The 19,320-nt window shown below is 36.7% G+C and overlaps 2 protein-coding genes across 5 annotated transcripts in view; one reads left to right on the top strand and one right to left on the bottom strand.

Annotated features, from left to right (window-relative positions):
• Nucleotides 1-6,628, top strand: part of AHNAK2 (AHNAK nucleoprotein 2) — a 64,992-nt gene extending 58,364 nt beyond the window's left edge. Inside the window, exon 8 of the mRNA XM_083353168.1 lies at nt 2,247-6,628. Within this exon, the coding sequence (XP_083209294.1) occupies nt 2,247-5,848 (3,602 nt within the window). The 3' untranslated portion in view covers nt 5,849-6,628. The remainder of the gene's footprint in view (nt 1-2,246) is intronic.
• Nucleotides 6,629-10,239: 3,611 nt separating this feature from the next.
• The window catches only part of CEP170B (centrosomal protein 170B), a 70,424-nt gene continuing 61,343 nt past the window's right edge, over nt 10,240-19,320 (bottom strand). For all 4 annotated transcript variants that reach the window (XM_083359955.1, XM_083359958.1, XM_083359956.1 and 1 more), the window contains exons 17-19: nt 18,512-18,605; nt 17,982-18,033; nt 10,240-16,132 (exon numbers count right to left, since the gene is read on the bottom strand). In XM_083359955.1, coding sequence (XP_083216081.1) covers nt 15,897-16,132; nt 17,982-18,033; nt 18,512-18,605 — 382 coding nt within the window. In that variant the 3' untranslated portion in view covers nt 10,240-15,896. The remainder of the gene's footprint in view (nt 16,133-17,981; nt 18,034-18,511; nt 18,606-19,320) is intronic.

Raw genomic sequence — 19,320 nt, 5'->3', positions numbered from 1 at the left:
ATTGAAGGGGCCAACCTGGATATGGAGGTCAGAGAGGATGGTGAGAGCAAAATGTCTGGAATCAAGATGACTAGTATCAAAGTCCCCAAACTGAAGGCTCCAGAAGTAAAGATCTCCCTGTCACAAATTGAGGCAAATATTTTCCTTCCCAATGGAAGTCCAATATTAGTTGTGGAGGCTGAAAGCATAATTAAGGGAAGCGAGATGTAAATCCCCATACCCAAGTTCAAGATGTCCAGTATGGAATTTTCCAAGCCAGAAGGTAGGGGCCCAACACCACATGGACATCAGCCAAATCTCAGTTGAAGATATTAGCATTCAGGGCTGACATTGGTGTTTCATAATCTGATGTAGAGATTCCAGGTGATCATGGAACTCCTGACTTAAAAGTATAACCTCCATTTGGCAATGTTTCTATGGGGCGGGGGGGGGAGGTTAAGATGAAAAGTGGGGGGGTTAAGTTCAAAATGTCAAAGTTGGAAATTTATCTCCTAATGGGAGAATTGCAATACAGGAAAAAGTCTTATTGCCTTTAACAGAAACAGATGTGTTCAAAGCTGGTCTGAAAGCTGACCTTGCAATGCTGATTTCATGAATTATTAATCTTATATATAAATTTTCGTGTAAGGGTGTCTGAGCCATCACTCAAAAAAAAATCTAAAATTCCTACATATGATATTTAATGACTGAAAATAGCTGCTGACATCCCAGCCTTGGATAATTCTATTCTGAATATGTACAGATGTTCTGTGTTTTGAAGATGTTGAATTAGATTTAACACTGAAAATAGTTCTAGATCATTAGAGAAATCTGAAGAAATGTAGTAAATTTTACAAGCCTAAGAGTATTATTTATTCTTTTGTAATATTTTCTTCCTACAAAACTGACATTCTGTCTGAAGGAAATATTGTAAGACCAGAATTGCAAGTTGTTCCTATCACACTAAGTATGCTGAATGTGTAATTTTATCTGTGTGAGAGAACTTAATTGTCAGAAGTAACACAGTAGTTTGGAAAGATATGATACAAGTGTTTCTGTATTAACATGGATATTTTGGAAACTCACTGTCATGGTGGGATAAATATCAGTTTGTCTAAGTTTTTATTTACCTAATTTTGGTTTCTCAAAGATTTAAATATCTCCTTCTAAATATGACAAAAGAGAAAACTTGCCTACTGGCAATATTATTCTGGCTGAATGGGCTAGATTTGACTTAGCCTTTATTGACTAAGTCAAATTATTCCAATTTAGGAGCTAAAAGTGTATCAACTTAGCACAGCTAAGAGAAAGCTTGACTTCAAAGGGAAAGATGAAAATGTATGCAAGATTGAGGTGATATTTTTGATGTAAATTCTGAAATGCAAATTTTAGATGTCAGATCATCTGAAATCTCTGAAGTAGTGTCAGGTGTTTCATGTATAAAAATACAGATTTCACCAATGAAAGATTCCTTATATTGAAATCTAGTATTAAAAGTTCAGAGATAGATATTGTCCTTTCATCTGAAGATATTTTATAGTACACAATGATGGTAAGATTTAAGCAGCAAAGATGTTTAAATGAAATTAATTCATTAAAGACATAAGAAAAAATATATTTTAAGATGCCAAAATTGAAAATTTACTTAGTTGAACTTAAGAAAGACTCTAGTGGTTCTACTGTTATTAATGCAAGCAGAGAAGATCTCTCGTTTACAGTTGAAACAAAAGAATAGAATTTTAATTAAACCTGACTATGGAAGAAAGGCCTATTAGAAGGCTTCATTCTAGTTTGCTGAAAATGAAAGGTTATAAACCTGGAATACCTGTGTGCTGTCACTGAATAATCACATGGCAGTGTCTGTTTCTAAGGAAGAAAAATATATTTCACAAGAAATATTAGATAAAGAAACCATTGACAACGATATAAAAAATATTTAAAGTTAAGGTTCCAAGCACAAAACATTTTAGACCAACAATTAAAGCTTCCACAGTATATATGGAAATCAGTTTACCTAAACTCTTTAGTTCCTTCATTTGGTGTTAGTTTTTAAAATGAGAGTTATAACCAGATGATATTGATGACAGAAATGATAAGTCAATAGCAGGAATTAAGGTTCCTAAAATGAAAGCATTAGGAATTAGAGTAGAAATACTGTCTATTGAAATATCTGTAAGTGGAACAGAAATTAAAAACTAAAGTTGTAATATAAGAAAAATAAAATGTAAAATTTCAAATGGCTAACTCTGGGATCTTATTTTCTAAAGGGAAAGTTCCAGATATTGCTATTGGCCTATCCAAGGACGTTGATGTTCCCCAGGTGAAAACAACAACAGATATTACTGATATTGCAGTGGAAGCTCCAACAATTGAAACGGAGTCTGATGTACTTGGTGAAAAAAAGAATGTTTTGGGACAGAAAATAAAAATGCCCCAAATTATTAGAGCTGATGTGAAGACTGCAGCAGTGGGAATATCACCTATTGATATTTCTGTCACAAAGTCAGAAGTAGGTATTCAGGATTTACACTGTGCAGGAAAAGAGTCAGAAACTAAGGGAGAGATAAGGAAGGAAGGAAGTTTAGTTGGAGAAGAAAAGGCACATTTCAAAATGCCAAAATTCAAATTGCCATCATTGAGCTGGTCTCCTAAAAAGGAAGCAAGTCTTAAAACACATATAAAAGAACCTCTTGAAGAACCCAAACTGGACATAGTATCAGATGATACAGGCACAGAACCAAAAGTAACTCTTTCAGAAGATCAAGGAGTTCATACTGATGGAAATGTAGACATAGCCACCAAAAAAGGTCAGGTAAAAAGACCTCATTTAATTATGCCCAAAATCTCACTGTCTAAGACAAAGCTACCAAAAGCAGAGGTGGATATAGTAGTGGAAGGTGATGGAGCTTTGGTGCAAATACCTGACATAGAAAGCAGTTTTACTACAAGAAAAGTAGAGGAAACAGAAATAAGTATAAAAATGCTGAAAGGTGAGATCAAAGAAGAAACCAAAACATTCCAGACAGATACAGATATCAACTTACTCAAAACTGATATTAAGGTGCCTATCACAAAAGGTTCCTTTGAACAGAAATGTTTAGAAACAGAGTTCAAAGGTAACATTTGTATGGACAGTGCAAGTATGAAATCTGATGGTACAGAGGGGGAGTTTAGGATGCCAAAACTGAAAATGCCAAAGTTTGGAATTTCAGATCTGTCAGAAAGTGATCTGTCAGGCAGTGGAATCACTTCACCCAAACCTGAATCTGATGTCTCTCAGTTTCAGATGACTACAGAATCTGATAAACGTGGTGGAAAAGCTCAGTCCTTGCAAGTTAAAAGTGATGAAGGAATTTCTGAAGAAATTCAGACTGAGGAATCTCAGAGTTGGTTTAAAATGCCCAAATTTAAAATGCCTTCATTTGGTCGGACTCCAAAGACAAAAAAAAGTGATGCTGAAACTGAAGACATCACAGGAGAAGCTCATGTTACTGAATTACAAGTTGAAGTAAAATCTCCTAAAGTTGTAACCATCTCAAGGGAACCTGACAGTGAAAAAAACATCTCAAAACAAAAAGTCATGCTTCCTCAAGAGGATGTTGTAGTACAGAAAGAAAAGCAGTCTACCACTGACCAATTAGTGGGTGAAGGCAGTTTTTTACACTCCTCAGAAAAAATTGGCAGAAAACTTAGTGTCCTGGAATCCGAAGTGTATGCTGATATAGTTAAAGATGGTGCAGAAGGAGAAAGTTCTCAAGCTGAATTCGCCGGCACTGTCCCAAAGATGGATATTGATAGAAACATCCCTAAAAGTGAGATGAACATTCAGCAACCCGAAATCGTGGATACTACGGGAGTGGCTGAAATACCATCTACTGAAATTACTATGGGAAGGAAAATTGACGCTATTATTACAGACACAGAGCCTTTGCAAAGCCTTGATACACAACCTGAAGAGATGGGGACTGAAAAGAAGTCACCAAAAAAGGATTTTCAAGGAAAAGAAAGTATATTCAAAATGCCCACATTCAGTGTGCCTTTGTTTGGATGGTCTACCACAAAGAGCAGTGCCATTGTTCCCGGTATTGAATCTGACCTAGACGTGCCTGCTGTTACTCTTTCCAAAGTTAAAATGGAAGTTTCAATCACTGATGAAGACTTTGAAATCATTGATTTCCCAGTCGAGGGCTTTGAAAAAGATTTGCCTGAAGAAGGCGAAGTGAAAGTGGATGAAAAAGAGAAAACAAGTAAAACAAAAGCATCTAAATTCAAGATACCAAAATTCGCCAACTTGCGCAGTAAATCTCAGGGTGCAGAAATTCAAGTTGATTCACCAAAAGTGCAGACTGAGGTGTCATTAGTTAGATCTGAGGGAGAAACATCAGGAGCCCAAGTTCAGGATAAAAAAACTGGAGATGCAGAAGTAAGTTTCCAAATGCCCAAATTCAAAATGCCAAAGTTCACACATAGAATTCCTGAAGGTGAAAAACTGATTTCAGAAGAGACAATGGAGATAAAGGATACTGCTGATGATGGTATTTCTCAATTGCAGTTCAAGACTGTGTTCCCTGAAGAGAAAGGAGATGATATTCAGAAATCAAAAGTCAGAATTACAACATTGTCTGAACCTGCCATTCAAAGACCACAAGTTGGAAGTAAATTCCCATCTACAGACTCTTCTTTTGCAGATACAGCAGTATATCGGCATAAACAAGTGCCAAAGGAATTCAGTGCTGAATTTCTTACAGAGAAAATAGACACTATAGATGGTAACGTTCAAAAGTCAATCGCTAAAATTACAACGCTGAAGGAGCCAGATATTCAAAGAGCCCCACTTGAAATTAAACTTCAGCCTGAAGATCCATTTAGTTCAAGTGCATCAGTGCGGGTTAAAGGATCAATCACGGACAGTAAAGAAATAAAGATAGAAAGTAAATCTACCTTTGGCTCTGGTGATGATGCTGACATACAGGAAACTTTCTCCACTCAAATAGTAAAAGAATCTGAGATTCCTCCATCAGAAGTTAAAACTGCTGCCTTTGGATTTTCGCTTTTCAAAGTGAAAATCCAGGAATCACATGTGAGCTTAGATGTACCAGTCAAGTTATCTTCTACAGAATGTATGGGTGAAATATTTGAGGATAAGGATCATCAACGTTCAGGTACAGGAGAAGCAGCACAAAAGACTGGTTTGAGTGACGTGAAAACATCGGATAAAGATAAGGATGTAACGTACGAATTTACTGAAGGAACATCTTCTGCTGCAACACTGGCAAAGCTTAAATCCTTTACAGTTGACATACAGACTTCTAGTGAATTTGCAGAGAGTCACTCTGAGTCAGTAGAGATATCTAAATCTACAGAAATTGCAGAAGAAACAGTATGTACAAGTAGCACAGATGAGGTCACAGATGAGAAAGAAAAACTTGATAGTAAGAGATCTGGTAGATTTAAACTTTGGCTTCCAAGTATTGGGTTTTCTTCCACTACTGACGACTCAACCTCAGATTCAAAACCTGAAGCTTTACAGAAAGTTCAGCCTGATGATACATCCAAATTAGACAGTGATACTGCCAAAGAAACGGACAAAACAGGATGGTTTAAATTTCCTAAGTTAGGTTTTTCATCTCCAGCAAAAAAGAGCAAGGAAATGGACAAAGAAAAGGAAGCAGATCCAGAAGAAGAAAAAGATGAAGAAAATCTAACAGAAAAAAATGAAACTTTCTTTGACGCTCAGGAAACCTTATCACTCACAGAGAAAGAAGAAACCTCAGAGCCCATTGTTTCATCTTCAGCAAGAACTGAATTGATCCTTTTAGAGAAAGGGAAAGCCAAACCCAAACACACTCCTGAAGACTCATCAAAATAAAATTGTTTCTTTGTCCGTATGAAAATACAATACCATCCTGAAAAGTATTTTAAAAAATCAGAAAGTGATATTGCCTTCATTTCAGCAAAATAAATAAGAATGCTACCAATATGATCTTTAAAATACTTTATATTGCAGTAGTGTTTATAAGCTCATGGAATAGTCTTTCAAGACTTCCCAGAAACATTTGTTACCTGCAGTATGAAATACATATACTATACAAAAATCCAGATGATGGACCCGACCATTGAATAAAGAAATCCATAGTTCCAACGAAACCAAACAAGATATTTTCTGCTAATTTCTGTAGAGATATTATTTTGCCAAATCTATTTTAGAGGAACCAAAGCAAAGCAAAGCAGTTAGTGCTGAGAGAAATAGAAATCTATTTCTCCTTTTTCAGATTTTATTTTAACTATATTTATGCTGCTATCTTATTAAAAACATCATTCTTTGAATACTCAGAGGTTATTGTAAACTGTAGATAAATGGAAATAAATGTTATAAAAGTTACTCTTTGAGGCTTTTTTCACCCAATACAATTAACTGAGTCAGTTAAAAATATAACAGGACATAACATTTCTAAAACATTGCCATCTTGTGGTACTTGGCAAATTACGCAGGGCTTTAAGCTACTTGAATAGTAGGCTTTGATCTGTAACCTGCAATTTGCAGTTATACAGCCATAGATTTTTAGAGAGTTCTTTAAGTTTAACATTCTTATTTCATGTACATATTTGAAATCTGGATGTGGTATGAATAAATATAAAATTCAGCTTTTGTGGGGTATGTTCCTTTGCAATTAGGACACAGACTAAATATGCCCTACTACAGAAAAGCACTTTATTAAGTGGTAAGTATTGTGAATCAAGTATCCCAATTCATACATGTTCTTTTCAAACAACTTCTAGTCTCTCCCTAATACACAATGTTAGATGCAGGTAGCAAAAAGTAACTTGAAAGACTTCATAAAGCTCTATAGTGAAACTCTTAAGATTCCATGAAATAAAGCTTTTTTTCATCTGGTGTTAATTTAAATTTAACACACAGTAAATTTATGAGTAAATTTTCATTAGAAATAGTTTTATTTTACAGTTTCCATTCTATCTTTCCAAGCACAATCTTTCTGCCCAATAAGATCTTCCATATTTATGGAGTATTTAGAATTTATTTAGAATTCCAGTCTCACTTGGTAATACAGGAACAATTACTCCTGTATTATTAGATTTCTCTTTGAGGAACCTGTTGACTGTTTTGCAATAAGTGCCATGCCTGCACTGATGGTGAAGTATTCTTCGGACCAGATTTTGAAGTCCCTAGAACCCATATAAAATAAAAGAGTACAATATTGTAGTATGCATTTACATAGCCCCCCAAAAGGCAAAGTCTACAACTCTTTATTTTAAAAATTGTCTTATTTATCAAAGTCCTTCCACAACTTTTTGTTGGGAACTCAAAGAATATATTGGAATCTCTCAAGTGTGCCTTCCATCATTTTATTGGCTATGAGGGCTGTTGTGTACTGAAAGAGAATGACCATAGTCATTCATAAAGCTCCATAGTCAGGTGGGAATTTGAAATTAGATTTTGGCTTAATCACTACACCATATCAGCCTGCTGCAATGATCAAATGTGATTTTGGTTCAGTAAAATGAGCATTCTTAACCAGCTTCCACTTCGAAGCATAGCTATAAAGTTCGGCAGAGAAGATAAAGGAGAACAGATATGTGTAATGGTATATGAAAGTCTTTAATTAAAGAAGAATAACAACAAAAAATCCCAAGAAAAACAGTTATCAAAGCAAGATAAAAGATAACTACCTCATCTATTTACCAAATACTGAGCTGAAATGTGAAACAAAGGAAACACGTTGAACCCATCAACACTCAGAAAATGTTTGAAGAATAAATTAAGGGCAATTTTCTTTCGCCCAAAATTACAGAACATAAGAAGCATCTGGGGAAGGGTTCAAAAAGTCAACATGGCAATCCCAACCATGTGATCAAAGCCCCTTATAAAGGAATAATGGGATATTTTAGTAGTTTTAGGCAGGCATATTTTAGCTGAATACTGGGAAAAACATAACAAAAAGCAATTTAACAATTTCAGAATGACTAAACCTCTGGTCCCAATGACTGACCCAGATTGGATCCTGCAGTTTCAGAATAGAAAGTTTTACTCTTTTACTTACTTATCTTATTCATCTTATATTTATTTTGTTTTTGTTTTTAAATGTTACACACAAACATATAGCAACACACATATCCAAGTCTCCCTGCAGTCAAATTTGTTTCCTTGTGACTAGAAGGCGACAAGGGCTCTACACACTTTAACAAAGACTTAGAGGATGTGCTTGGCATTAAACATTATAAGAACTAGGCTCTCTGGTATTCATTAAAGAATTATGACCCTATTTCATACATCTTCATTTTATCCAGCAAAAGTCACTTTAAGGAGCAGATTTTCTGGAGAAACTGAATCTTTCAGGTTATCCCAAAGGTGCTTTTTCATGGACTTTCTTGTTTTTCTTCGAAGACATTTCACTTCTCATCCAAGAAGCTTCTTCAGCTCTGATTGGATGGTAGGGAATGGAAGGATTTATACTCTTTGCAGATACTGGTCATTTGCATTCTTTTAGCGAGTCGTGGATGCCCCTGGAGGCTTATTGGTTTCGTCAAGGTCACCTGAGTAGTGCAAATGGGTGTGGAGCATTTGTCATGGTTCCGATAGACGAGACCAAATCAGAACTCTGAGGCTAGTAACTTCCTCAAAGAACATGTTCAGTAGTTACATAGTAGTTACATAGTCAAAAGCGAAACCAAGTCTGAAATCCCCTCCATAGAAAAACTATTACAAAGTTAAACTTCCCACCCCAATGTTATACAATCAGCTACGTTTCTCAATAGAATAGTTTGGTGGGCTTTCTAACCAAATTCTCACGCCACCAACCTAACTGATAGAAATGACCTTGGTTCCCACGGGACAGTGAAATGTTTAGATTAACAGAAATCCTCCACACACCCTCCTATTCTTGTGACAACTTAGAACGAGTAAGATGGCTGCAGCCAGGTTTGTTGTAGGGTTGACAGCCGCCTTTGAACTGTTGAAAGGACTGTGTTGTAGACTCGAGACAGATGTTGTTGTATCCCTCCCCCTCTGTTGAGAGCGGACAATTAATTCTCCAAACAGGCCACATGAGAAGCTGGGATTGTTGTGGAGGACCAAACCAAAGGGCTGAACTTACTTCTGCTGCTGGTGCCACCCATGTGTTGAGGGTGGAAGGAGCAATGGAGCCTTAAGGGCCTCACTTTACCTCAGTCTGGCTGTGCCTCTTTTCTGCTGCAGGTGCCGAAAAGCTTTCTCTTGCTAGCCGACTAAGGGAGTCTCTTGGCTGCTTCTCCCAGCTCCTGAAGCTCACTTATTTACATTTTATTTTCTAACTTCCAATTGATCTCATGCTGGCTGGACCAGGTCAGCCAAAGGGCCAGATGTGGCCCAGGGCCATAAAATGCCTAGGTCTACAAAATGAATAGGACTTGATCTACTGATCTAAACTTGCAGCTTACTTTCACATAGATCCTAAACCACTGCTGGAGACAGGGAAGGAAAGCAGTAATCTAGGAATTTTGAAATACAATGAAAGTTCAAGAAGACTGCTAGACAGAGATGAAGAGACTAGGGTGAGGAAAAAGGCAATAGTGATCACCCAATGGAACCTGAAACTAAATTCTGCAGCATGCAGTAGTCTTATTCAAGATTGCACCCACCAAAGGTTTTTTTTCCCACTGAGATTCTTTAGTTGTCCTGTTATATTTTATTCAACATGCGATGTTGTGCCTGTATATATCATGTAAAGTTCTCATGCAGTTTTTGTCCCTCTTTTTTGTGGGGGAGCAGTCTTGGGGTTCCTTCTGGCATGTTTCTATTTTCCCCCCCTCTTCCATAGGGATATTGTTATTTTGGCTACCTAAAAGCTCATTTGCATGAGGTGAGTGAATGGTGGAAGACAGAGCAGCAGCAATTCTCCAATCCTTCTCTTGCTTGCTATGGATTATTTGTTTGTTTGTTATTCCTTCCTCTCCTTGCTCCCCAGCATTTTATAGTCAGAAAGATGTCTGGAACCTTAAAAAGAAAATCTGTTCCTATAGATTCAAACAGGTGTGTATTTCTTACCTTTCCCAACCTGAAGCCTCCAAAGAGATTAGCTCAGGTCTCCAACTTTGTATAAACCTGGTACGAGAATGATTTATTATAGCAAATTTGTGATAAAATTATATAAAATAACCATTTATTTTGGTTTGAAAGACATCCACAACATTATTCAGAAACAAAATGGTACAGATAAACTGCCTGTCAAGCAAAATAAATTACTGGGTGTTTTTTTTTAAAAAAAAAAGGGGGGGGAAGCATCCCATTGAAGGTCTGCAGGAATCAGATGGATCTTATAATTATACACAGTATTTCAAAGAGGACATCAACATGAAATAAAAGATGAATCAAAAATGGAAGTCACTGAAACAGTTTTGAGTTATACAAAGCTGAATTTCAGTAATGCTCTCATACAGCTCAGCTTGCTTTAGTGTGGCATGCAGATCTAATACAATGATAGCTGTGAAAAAATGTTTAACAGTGGAAAACAGTTTCAGTAGAGTAACAACCACCAGATGCTTAGGCACCATTGAGCAGGGGACACAACAGTAAGTGAACAAGTAGTTTTCTGGACTTTAATAATGGCAAGATCAGGAATTCATTTGCCACAGGAAGAAGGGAGGGAAGGAAGGAATCCATCTACAAAAGTGAAAAATAAGTAGCAACTTACTTCTTTCAAAAGTAGGTATCTGTAAACATTCAGAGCAAACGTTTTCTCTAATTCATGTAAGGATGAGTTGGGGAATACATACATTAGGTTTTTAAAGTGTATATATTTAAGACACATTGTATACCTTAAACTGAAGTGTGATTTAAGGTCTAAGATATCTTGTAAGGAGATTTATCATTTCTAATTGGTTTCAAAGCCTTGAACGCACCTTGGGTTGCTTTCATGCAATGTGGAAAAACACTTGCCCAACCCATTTTTCTCAGGTAAAATGAGAACAAGTTATTCCTTCCATCTGATGTACACGGCTGGTCATTCTTGAAAACTTGCCTCTGAATTTTTTCCTAATTTGAATTGAACCCAACCATAGAGGTAGTCCTCACTTAATAACTGCCCTGTTTAGCAATCATTCAAAGTTATGACAGTCTTTGAATTTATGATAGTGCAGCATCCCACAGTCATGTGGTTTTCACTTACATGTTTCACAGCTAACTTCCAACAAGCAGAGTCAATGATGAAGCTAGCATAATAAGTTGTGGACATGTGATGTCTTGCTTAATTGTGTAGCATAGCAACAGAGTTGTCAGTCTCGATTGTGGTAAACATGCAGAATCATACGTACACACACCTCTGTTTGAAATCTATATAAAAACTTTTAGATGGGCAAAAATTGCCCCCACTAATTGCTTTCATTCAGTTTTTTTACATACATATTTATTTAGCATATTTATGTTACTACACACTCTCAACCTATATGATAGTATTATTACCACCAGCATGAGAATGGCATCATTCTTTTCAAACAGATAAACATTCTCTCAATGGGTCATACTCATTCAATCTTGATCAGTCATTTTAACCTAAGGAAGATAAACTGTTTTCTCTAAACAAGCTACTCTGAAGAACTCAAACATTTGTCACTGAACTTCAAAGGATCTGGGCTTTGTAATCCTTTGAAACTGGCTAGCCAAATATAGAGGTTTTCATTAACTCAAAAAAAAACCTATGTATCACCATCTAGGTCCCATTTATTTGACTTTCTGCTTATCAGAAAGTCAATTAAATGGGGCCTAGATGGTACCCACATACTGGGATTAAATGTTTAACTAATCAAGGAGAAGCAACCTGGAATTAAGGAGAAACCTCCTAACAGTGAAGACAATTAACCAGTGGAACAGCTTCCCTTCAGACATTGTGGGTACTTCATCACTCGAGGTTTTTAAGAAGAGACTGGACAACCACTTGTGTGTAATGATATAGGGACTCCTTGAGCACAGGGGGCTGGACTAGAAGACCTCCAAGGTCCCTTCTAGCTCTATTCTGATTGATTGGTTGATATTGCACTAGAGGGATCCAATATGAGAATATGGCTTTTTCTTTCTTCTTAAGTGTATCAGAAGTGATATGCAATCTATTTGTAATATATGAACTATAGAACATTAGTTTCAAGTTTAAATTTTATCTGTAGGGTAAGCCCAAGATCTTTTTTGCTACCTTTGAGCAAACCTGACTTCTATGTCCATGCCTTCTGGAGGTTCATACACAGATACAGCATTGGACTAGTATCTCACCTTAGGCTTAAATATTTATGAAACATATGCTCAGGTGTGAACGTTTTTCCACATGTTAAACCTACATTTTCTAGAATTCCCCAGATACATGCTGTCTGGGAATTTTGAGAATTGTACATTCTATGCATCTGCAATTCATTCTATTGGGAAAAGATGACTTAGAAGATGGCATAAATACAAAACTGCTTTTCTAGGATTTTTTCTAAGCTTTTTCTAAGCTTACTCAAACTTAGATTCTCTCTCTGCAACAGTTTATTTCGAAGATAATCTAATATAGACTTGGTGCTAGCAAGTGTGACATCAATAATTAAGGTGAAGAATTTTGATGCATTTACAAATTTTGGATTCTTTAAAGACAAATTGGAAATGTTTGGTGAGCAGTAAGAATTGACATATGACATGTCTATGACTCAGAGACAAGTTTCCAAGCAACCATCAGGTACAATTAAATGGACACTATATAAATGAATCTGTAACTGGATCAGTTTCTAACGGGAAAAGTACTGACAATTTTTATTTGGTGCCTCAACATCAATAGCAGCATTTACATTATTTAAACCTGTGCACAATCAAGTATCTGAGACAGATAAAATCCAACTGGATAGCAAAGATTTCCTCTGAGCAACGCAACTGAATTTTTCATTCACTTTCCAAAGCAATTTTACTTCTACAAGAGTTTAACATTTTAGATATGTTCTCTATAGCAGAGGTCCCCACTACCGTGTCATGGCCTAGTCAGAATCAGGCCACATGAGTGGTGAGCTAGCATGTATGTATGCGCACCTTCGACTTGTGTAAGCACTGGGCCAGCGCATGTGCACATGCACAGCTCTACTTGCTCAAGTCAAGCTGTGCACATGCCGGCCCACCGTTTGAACAAGTTGAGCTGTGCGCCAGCCTGCCACTTGCACACCATGGTTCCCTTCTACCCCCCCCCCCCCGCTGGGTTGCCAAGCCGCAAAACTTAGGGACTGCTGCTCTACAGGTTGTATTCACACTCCATCATTTCCAGGCCTGAATAAATTACTGTCAATTCAGTAGTTCTCTCAACTGTGTTTAATCTGGTGATCTTCAACAATCATTTAGAAATGAAGTGAATATTATAAAAAATTTCCCTGTGTCAACTGATATCAGTAAGCGCTCCAAATAGTTAACAGTGCTGTTCTTAGCCCCATCCTACTTAATTGCTGATTTGACAAATGGACAATTTATTTTAATTGGAAAAATGGGCATTTAAAAATGTTTGCAAAGTTATTCTTGGTATTGGTATTAATTTCATAATGGCCAGACGTAAAACAGTTATAATACTGCACTGAAGAGCTACTAACTTGACACATCATCACCCAGACAAGTTTTAGCATTGAGATTCAAGAAAGGATGGCACCAATATTAGAAATTGTTTTGTGGTTGGACAATGGAGGAGGCAAGTATTAATTCATGCTTTTTGTTCTTACGTGCTCAAATTTCCAGTACAGGAATATTGGATAACACTGAATATTGGAGCAAATTAGTTTACTTACTTTCTCCTAGAAGATACATTAAACTAAAAACTGTTATATCATTTCCATGATATATCCCAGGATCTACATTCATATGAGCAATTTAAGGCAACAGCTACAATATCACCATTATTTGTGGCAACCTTTTGATAGTCCCCATCTAATAATTTGGAATATAAAGGGATATGGGATTCTGCAAGGCCAGCTCTGAAGGACAGAGAAATCTGCTCTTTGCTGGAACCAAAGGTTCAGCATAATGTCTACTGCAATGTTTCTCAGCTTTGGCAATTTGAAGATATGTGAACATCAACTCAAAGAATTCCCTAGTTAGCATAATGTCAAGCTGCAAACTGTCAATGTTTCAAACACACCTTCAAGCAGTCATGGTTGAGAAACTCTGGTCTACTGATACAACATGCTACATTTCTCATGTTGCATGCGATATCCATTAACCCTAAACCAAGCATGAGAGGATCATCTCATGGGAGCTTGTTGAGCATGCCTTGTTGAAGATCCACTACCCAAACCTTGAAACTAGGATATGGAGACATTGTTTTTTACTGCTCAAAACTGTTTTCCTAACGGTAAAAAAGAAGGCCTGTACCTTTCTGCTCTTTAAATAGTGCATGAATGTCAGTGAGATTCAGACCAAGTATACACATGCTAATTTGTGGTTAGCTTAGATCCATACTACACAATAAGCCAGGATGAGCAACTTTTTCTACCTAGCAGCTGAACTATGTTTTTCTGCTCAGCCTGAGTCCCAAAGGGAGATGACATCTGTCATCACTAAAGTAGCCTGAGCCATGATTTGGAAATACATTGTGTTACTGTGCAATTTATAGGCAAAATTGGTACCTGTACCTTAAGCTTTGCAGAACATTTCCCCCTTCCCCCCCACTCCAATTTACACATACACAACCAGGGACTATTGGCTTAAAGTTTTAAAGACTGCATTTCAACTGCCCCACCCAAAATTCTACTAAGAAATAAACTGCACAAAGCTGTGCATGATCCAGAATGGCTCCTCCAGATAAAAAAATGAGTTCCACAGAACTGGGTTAAGCATCAGTATCCACTCTTGGGCTTAAGCTTAATTATCATGCTGAACCCAAATCAATCAAGCCACATGGTGGCTTAGCAAAGTTGTGATCATGTTATTACTATGGTTTATAGATGAGTGTTGTCAGTCCAGATATTCTGGTTTATTCAACAGGCCATGGTTAAAAAGATTATGTGTAAACCTTACCACCAAAGTACTGGGGAGAAATGGTGACTACTTGCCCAGTTGTGGAACATTTATTCATATGCCCCTCTTTAGATAGAATTTAAAAAAATATTCAGAGCACATAAACCCTTTGTTACATGGAGACTAACATGATACAGTAAGAATTTGGCAACCTGGCTATACAAAATCCTAATTTGGTCATTGAATCCTCTCCTATAGAACTATATATTTGGAATTTTTCAAATGAATTACATACAGAAAACAATGCAGCCATATTCACAGCTCTTGTCTCCACTCTTTTAAGAAGTGGACCAGTGAAAGCTATATGACTGGAAGCAAAATTATTCAGGATCATCTTTGCTTCCTCCTTGAAGACATTTTTCAGGCAACAGCTCCTGAATTCCTAAAAGTAAGCTATGCTGCCTTACTTTACCTGACAGTATGAAAAATAAATCCTGACCAAACCATTTGAATACTCCATATTTAAAATTAATTATACAGCACCAGCTATCCACTGTCTCAAAAAGTATATTTTCAAAATGGATTCTATATACAACTCAACCAATTGCTATGAACAGGCTATATCTGAGAACATATCAGAGCTTCAGCAATAGAGAATGAAGAATATGCAAGGTCTGCTTTGTTATGGCACAATAGAAGAATGGCACACTGAATTGCTCTCTATTAAAAAAAATATCTTGTGGATGTGTTGTTCCACACCATTAAACCTTTCTTCCCCACAAAGGGCTTCATCCAGACTTCAACTGCTCACATAGCAGAGGTTGTACCTTTTCCCCCATTTTGTGCAATGTGCTAACAATCTAAACAACTGTTCCACGTGGATGTGCCCACAACCACTCACACACAACTCATATGCAATACTAAACGCCACAGTAAATGACATATTACAGGATAAGCAATAGAAAATGTTCTGTCAGATCACATATTTCTCTCCATCTGATACAAATGTTTTATCCTGCAGGCCAGTAGACCCAAAGTTTGATTTTTGAATGTAATTCATTTTCTTGACAGGTGACAAAGACTCCAACACAGATCCAGAAGTGTTGTTGGTAGTCCTGACTTTAGCTGCTTCAGGCTGTAGCACAGAACAGGTCTTGTTATTGGTGAGCAAATCCAAGTTCCCACTTGGGTCAATGATGGCGTTTATAACTGCCAAAAAGGAAAGAAAGAAGCATGAGCAGAATCTCTTACAAAATTCCAACTTACTTCTTCTCTTGATGTTTGATACCCAAGCAACAACTGAGTGCATGGACAGTGAATGGCTTCTATTTCAGAAGCATGATCTCCAGGCAGATATTTAATACTATGAAAGCTCATGGCTGCTTTGTGAAGACTGAATTATATTGATTTGATTTATATAGCTGCCCCTCTCGTGTATGTGACTCTCGGTGGTTTACAATAAAATACATAAAATGCGCAATATAAATATAAAATACATAGTAGTTCGGGATCATCCAACGAATTACGGCATCCACAGTATCTGGATACAGTAGGCTCTATCACATGCCTTAGGCCACAGGTCTGCAACCCGTGGCTCCGGAGCCGCATGCAGCTCTTTCAGCCATCTCCTGTGGCTCCCAGTCTTCTGCGATGTGCAGTCCCCAAAAAAAGTGGGACTAAAAAAGTTTTTTTAAAATTTTAATTCCATTTATATCCCACCCTTCTCCGAAGACTCAGGGCGGCTTACAAGCTTAGCAGTAGCCTTCATTCTATGTATATGCCTGCTTATTAGGGCTTTCACACACACCCCAAGCGGCATTATTACAAAGTTAGCTTAATTGCCCCCAACAATCTGGGTCCTCATTTTACCTACCTCGGAAGGATGGAAGGCTGAGTCAACCTTGAGCCTGGTGGGATGCGAACCTGCACTAATTGCAGGCAGCTGGTGTTACTTAAGGAGGCATTAGCCCACTGCTCCACCAAGGCTCAACCAAACAATTCAAATATGCAGGGTAGGTGCATATCTCACCTTGGCTCAACTCTTCAGTCAAACCCTGTTCTGCACATGCGCGCATGTACGCGCATGCGCACACATTTTTTGGCGGCTCCCAGTTTTTCCTTTTTTGAGGGAACCGGTTCTGAGTGGCTCTTTCACTGATTCAGGTTGCTGACCCCTGCCTTAGGCCCTGGGCTTGGGGACAAAACCAAGTCTCCAAGGCCTTAGGGATACTCCTTAACTGATGGTATTTGGAGCATACCTCTCCTGCTAGACAGGCAGAGACAATTGGGGAAAGACGGTCCCATTAGTAAATGGATCCAGTCCCAAGACATGAAGGGTTTTAAAGGTGAATTGAATTGAAGCACCCTGAATTGTACATGAAAGCATACTGGCAGCCAGTGCAGCACATGAAGCAGTGATGACATATGCACCAAGCAACTCGTTGCATTCTACACCAGTTGAAACTTCCAATACCCTTTGAGGGCAGATATATATTTATCCTCACTTGAAGTTTCTCAGCAGACATTTTGTTTTACCTGAAGATCAAAATAAATCTTGTTTTTTAAAAAATATGTTTTATTGATTTTTAACATACACCTTAATATTGGTAAACATCGTGTTGTCTGGGTTAGTATTTAAAAAACAATAACAATTTCTATAATTCTATAGTCCATATAATAACTTTACTTGATTTCCTCTTCTTCCAATAATATTCTCTTTAGCCAACCTTAAATACAGTTCTTAATTAAATAAATGACAATTAATATAAACATTTTTCTCATGCAGATGATAACCACATCAGTATAAAGCTTCTTTCCATTGATCATCTTGATTGCCTCATCATAAATCCTGTTTACATTGTTATTTAAATTTGTTTTCCCCACAATATTCAAAACATTCTTACTGGTTAAGATAAGTAAAAATAAATCTTGTTTTGCACTCCAACACATGGCATGTTGCAACATCTCCGCCTTTCTGTTGTTTTAAATTTAATCATATCTATTTAATGCTAATCATTTATATATGTAAAAAAGAACTGTGAAGGCAAGTATTACAAACCTTCAAGTTGTTTTTGGACTCTGCGAAGCTCCTTCAAAATAGAGCTGATTTCCTAGATTAAAAACATTAAACATTGACCAAATTTAGCAAAACAAGCCTGTTGTGTACATTTCAAAAAATTCAATAAAAGCACTTTATACCTAGTTTCATATTTGTTCAATCTTGTTTTAAACAGTGTATACTAAAATATTTTCTTTAAATTTACTTTTAAAAAAGATTTATAAATGGATTTCAATTTTAAAATCCTTTTTAGTTTTCATTATATTGTATTAAAATTCAAGTGCTGAGTTCCACAGTGTGAACCTTGGTCAGTAAAATATGTTTATTTCCATGGTTCCTCAAAGGGAAAAAATATACAAAAGAAATAAGATTAAAATCAAAATACTGAGCAAAAACCACATTTTGACTATTGAGTTTCAGATTCATTCCAAGACTTAAAACATTTGTATATATAAACCTAACAATTTCATCAATGCATATTTTTAATAGCAGGACTCCAAAGCACATAATTTAAGGAAATGATTTCCTACCTTGTTTGACGTCTTTAAAATTGGCACTTCATTTTCAGAATTAATTTTGGCTTCCATTTCTTCCCATGTCCTCTCAGTATTCTGGAACACAATTCTGATACAAATACATTAATGTTGTTACTTGTCACCAAAGCATAAAATAAAGCTTCAGAACCAGGTGCTTTTATTTATCGCAACTATAAAATAATACATCACCATATTCAGATGAGAAGCTAAATGTTTCCTACCCAGGTTATTCCATTTAAAATGGCCACAGTGACTAATGCCTTCGTAGTCTAACCACAGTTTTTTCTGGTAAGTCTCCCATCCAAGTAGTAACCAAGTCTGACCCTGTTTAGCTTTTCTGAAATCACCCAGGTTTGGCTTGATAAGGATATCCACTTAACAGAATTTACATCCCACTTTATAAAAATCAAGTGTTTTATATTAGTGATTCAACCATACATTCCTTTTTTATGTATGTCTCTATACCCTACGTATCAGTACACCTGAATGCTACAAGAGTATATCAAAATACTGGCCATAAGAAAGCTTATTTAGTCATGTTAATCCATTTAAAAAGTAGGTTAATTATTAATATTTAAATCTTACTGGATTAATTCCAAGCATGATTAGTTGAAATAAGTTCCAAGAGTTCAAGGAGCCATGTTCAAGACTATGATATAAAACTTAATACTCTTAGCCAAGATACAAATGTCTATTTTAATTCTCTCCTAAATTGAGGGCCGGTATTAACTGGGGTCATTTTTCCAACTCTGGTATGGAACACTGGTCTCCAGTAGTGCAGGATCCCTAAATGGTTACACAAC

Source organism: Vipera ursinii (genome assembly GCF_947247035.1).
Source record: "Vipera ursinii genome assembly, chromosome: 1".
In the NCBI taxonomy this organism is placed as follows: domain Eukaryota; kingdom Metazoa; phylum Chordata; class Lepidosauria; order Squamata; family Viperidae; genus Vipera; species Vipera ursinii.
The sequence above is the reverse complement of the archived record's forward strand: the minus strand, read 5'-3'. Positions and strand labels throughout refer to the sequence as shown.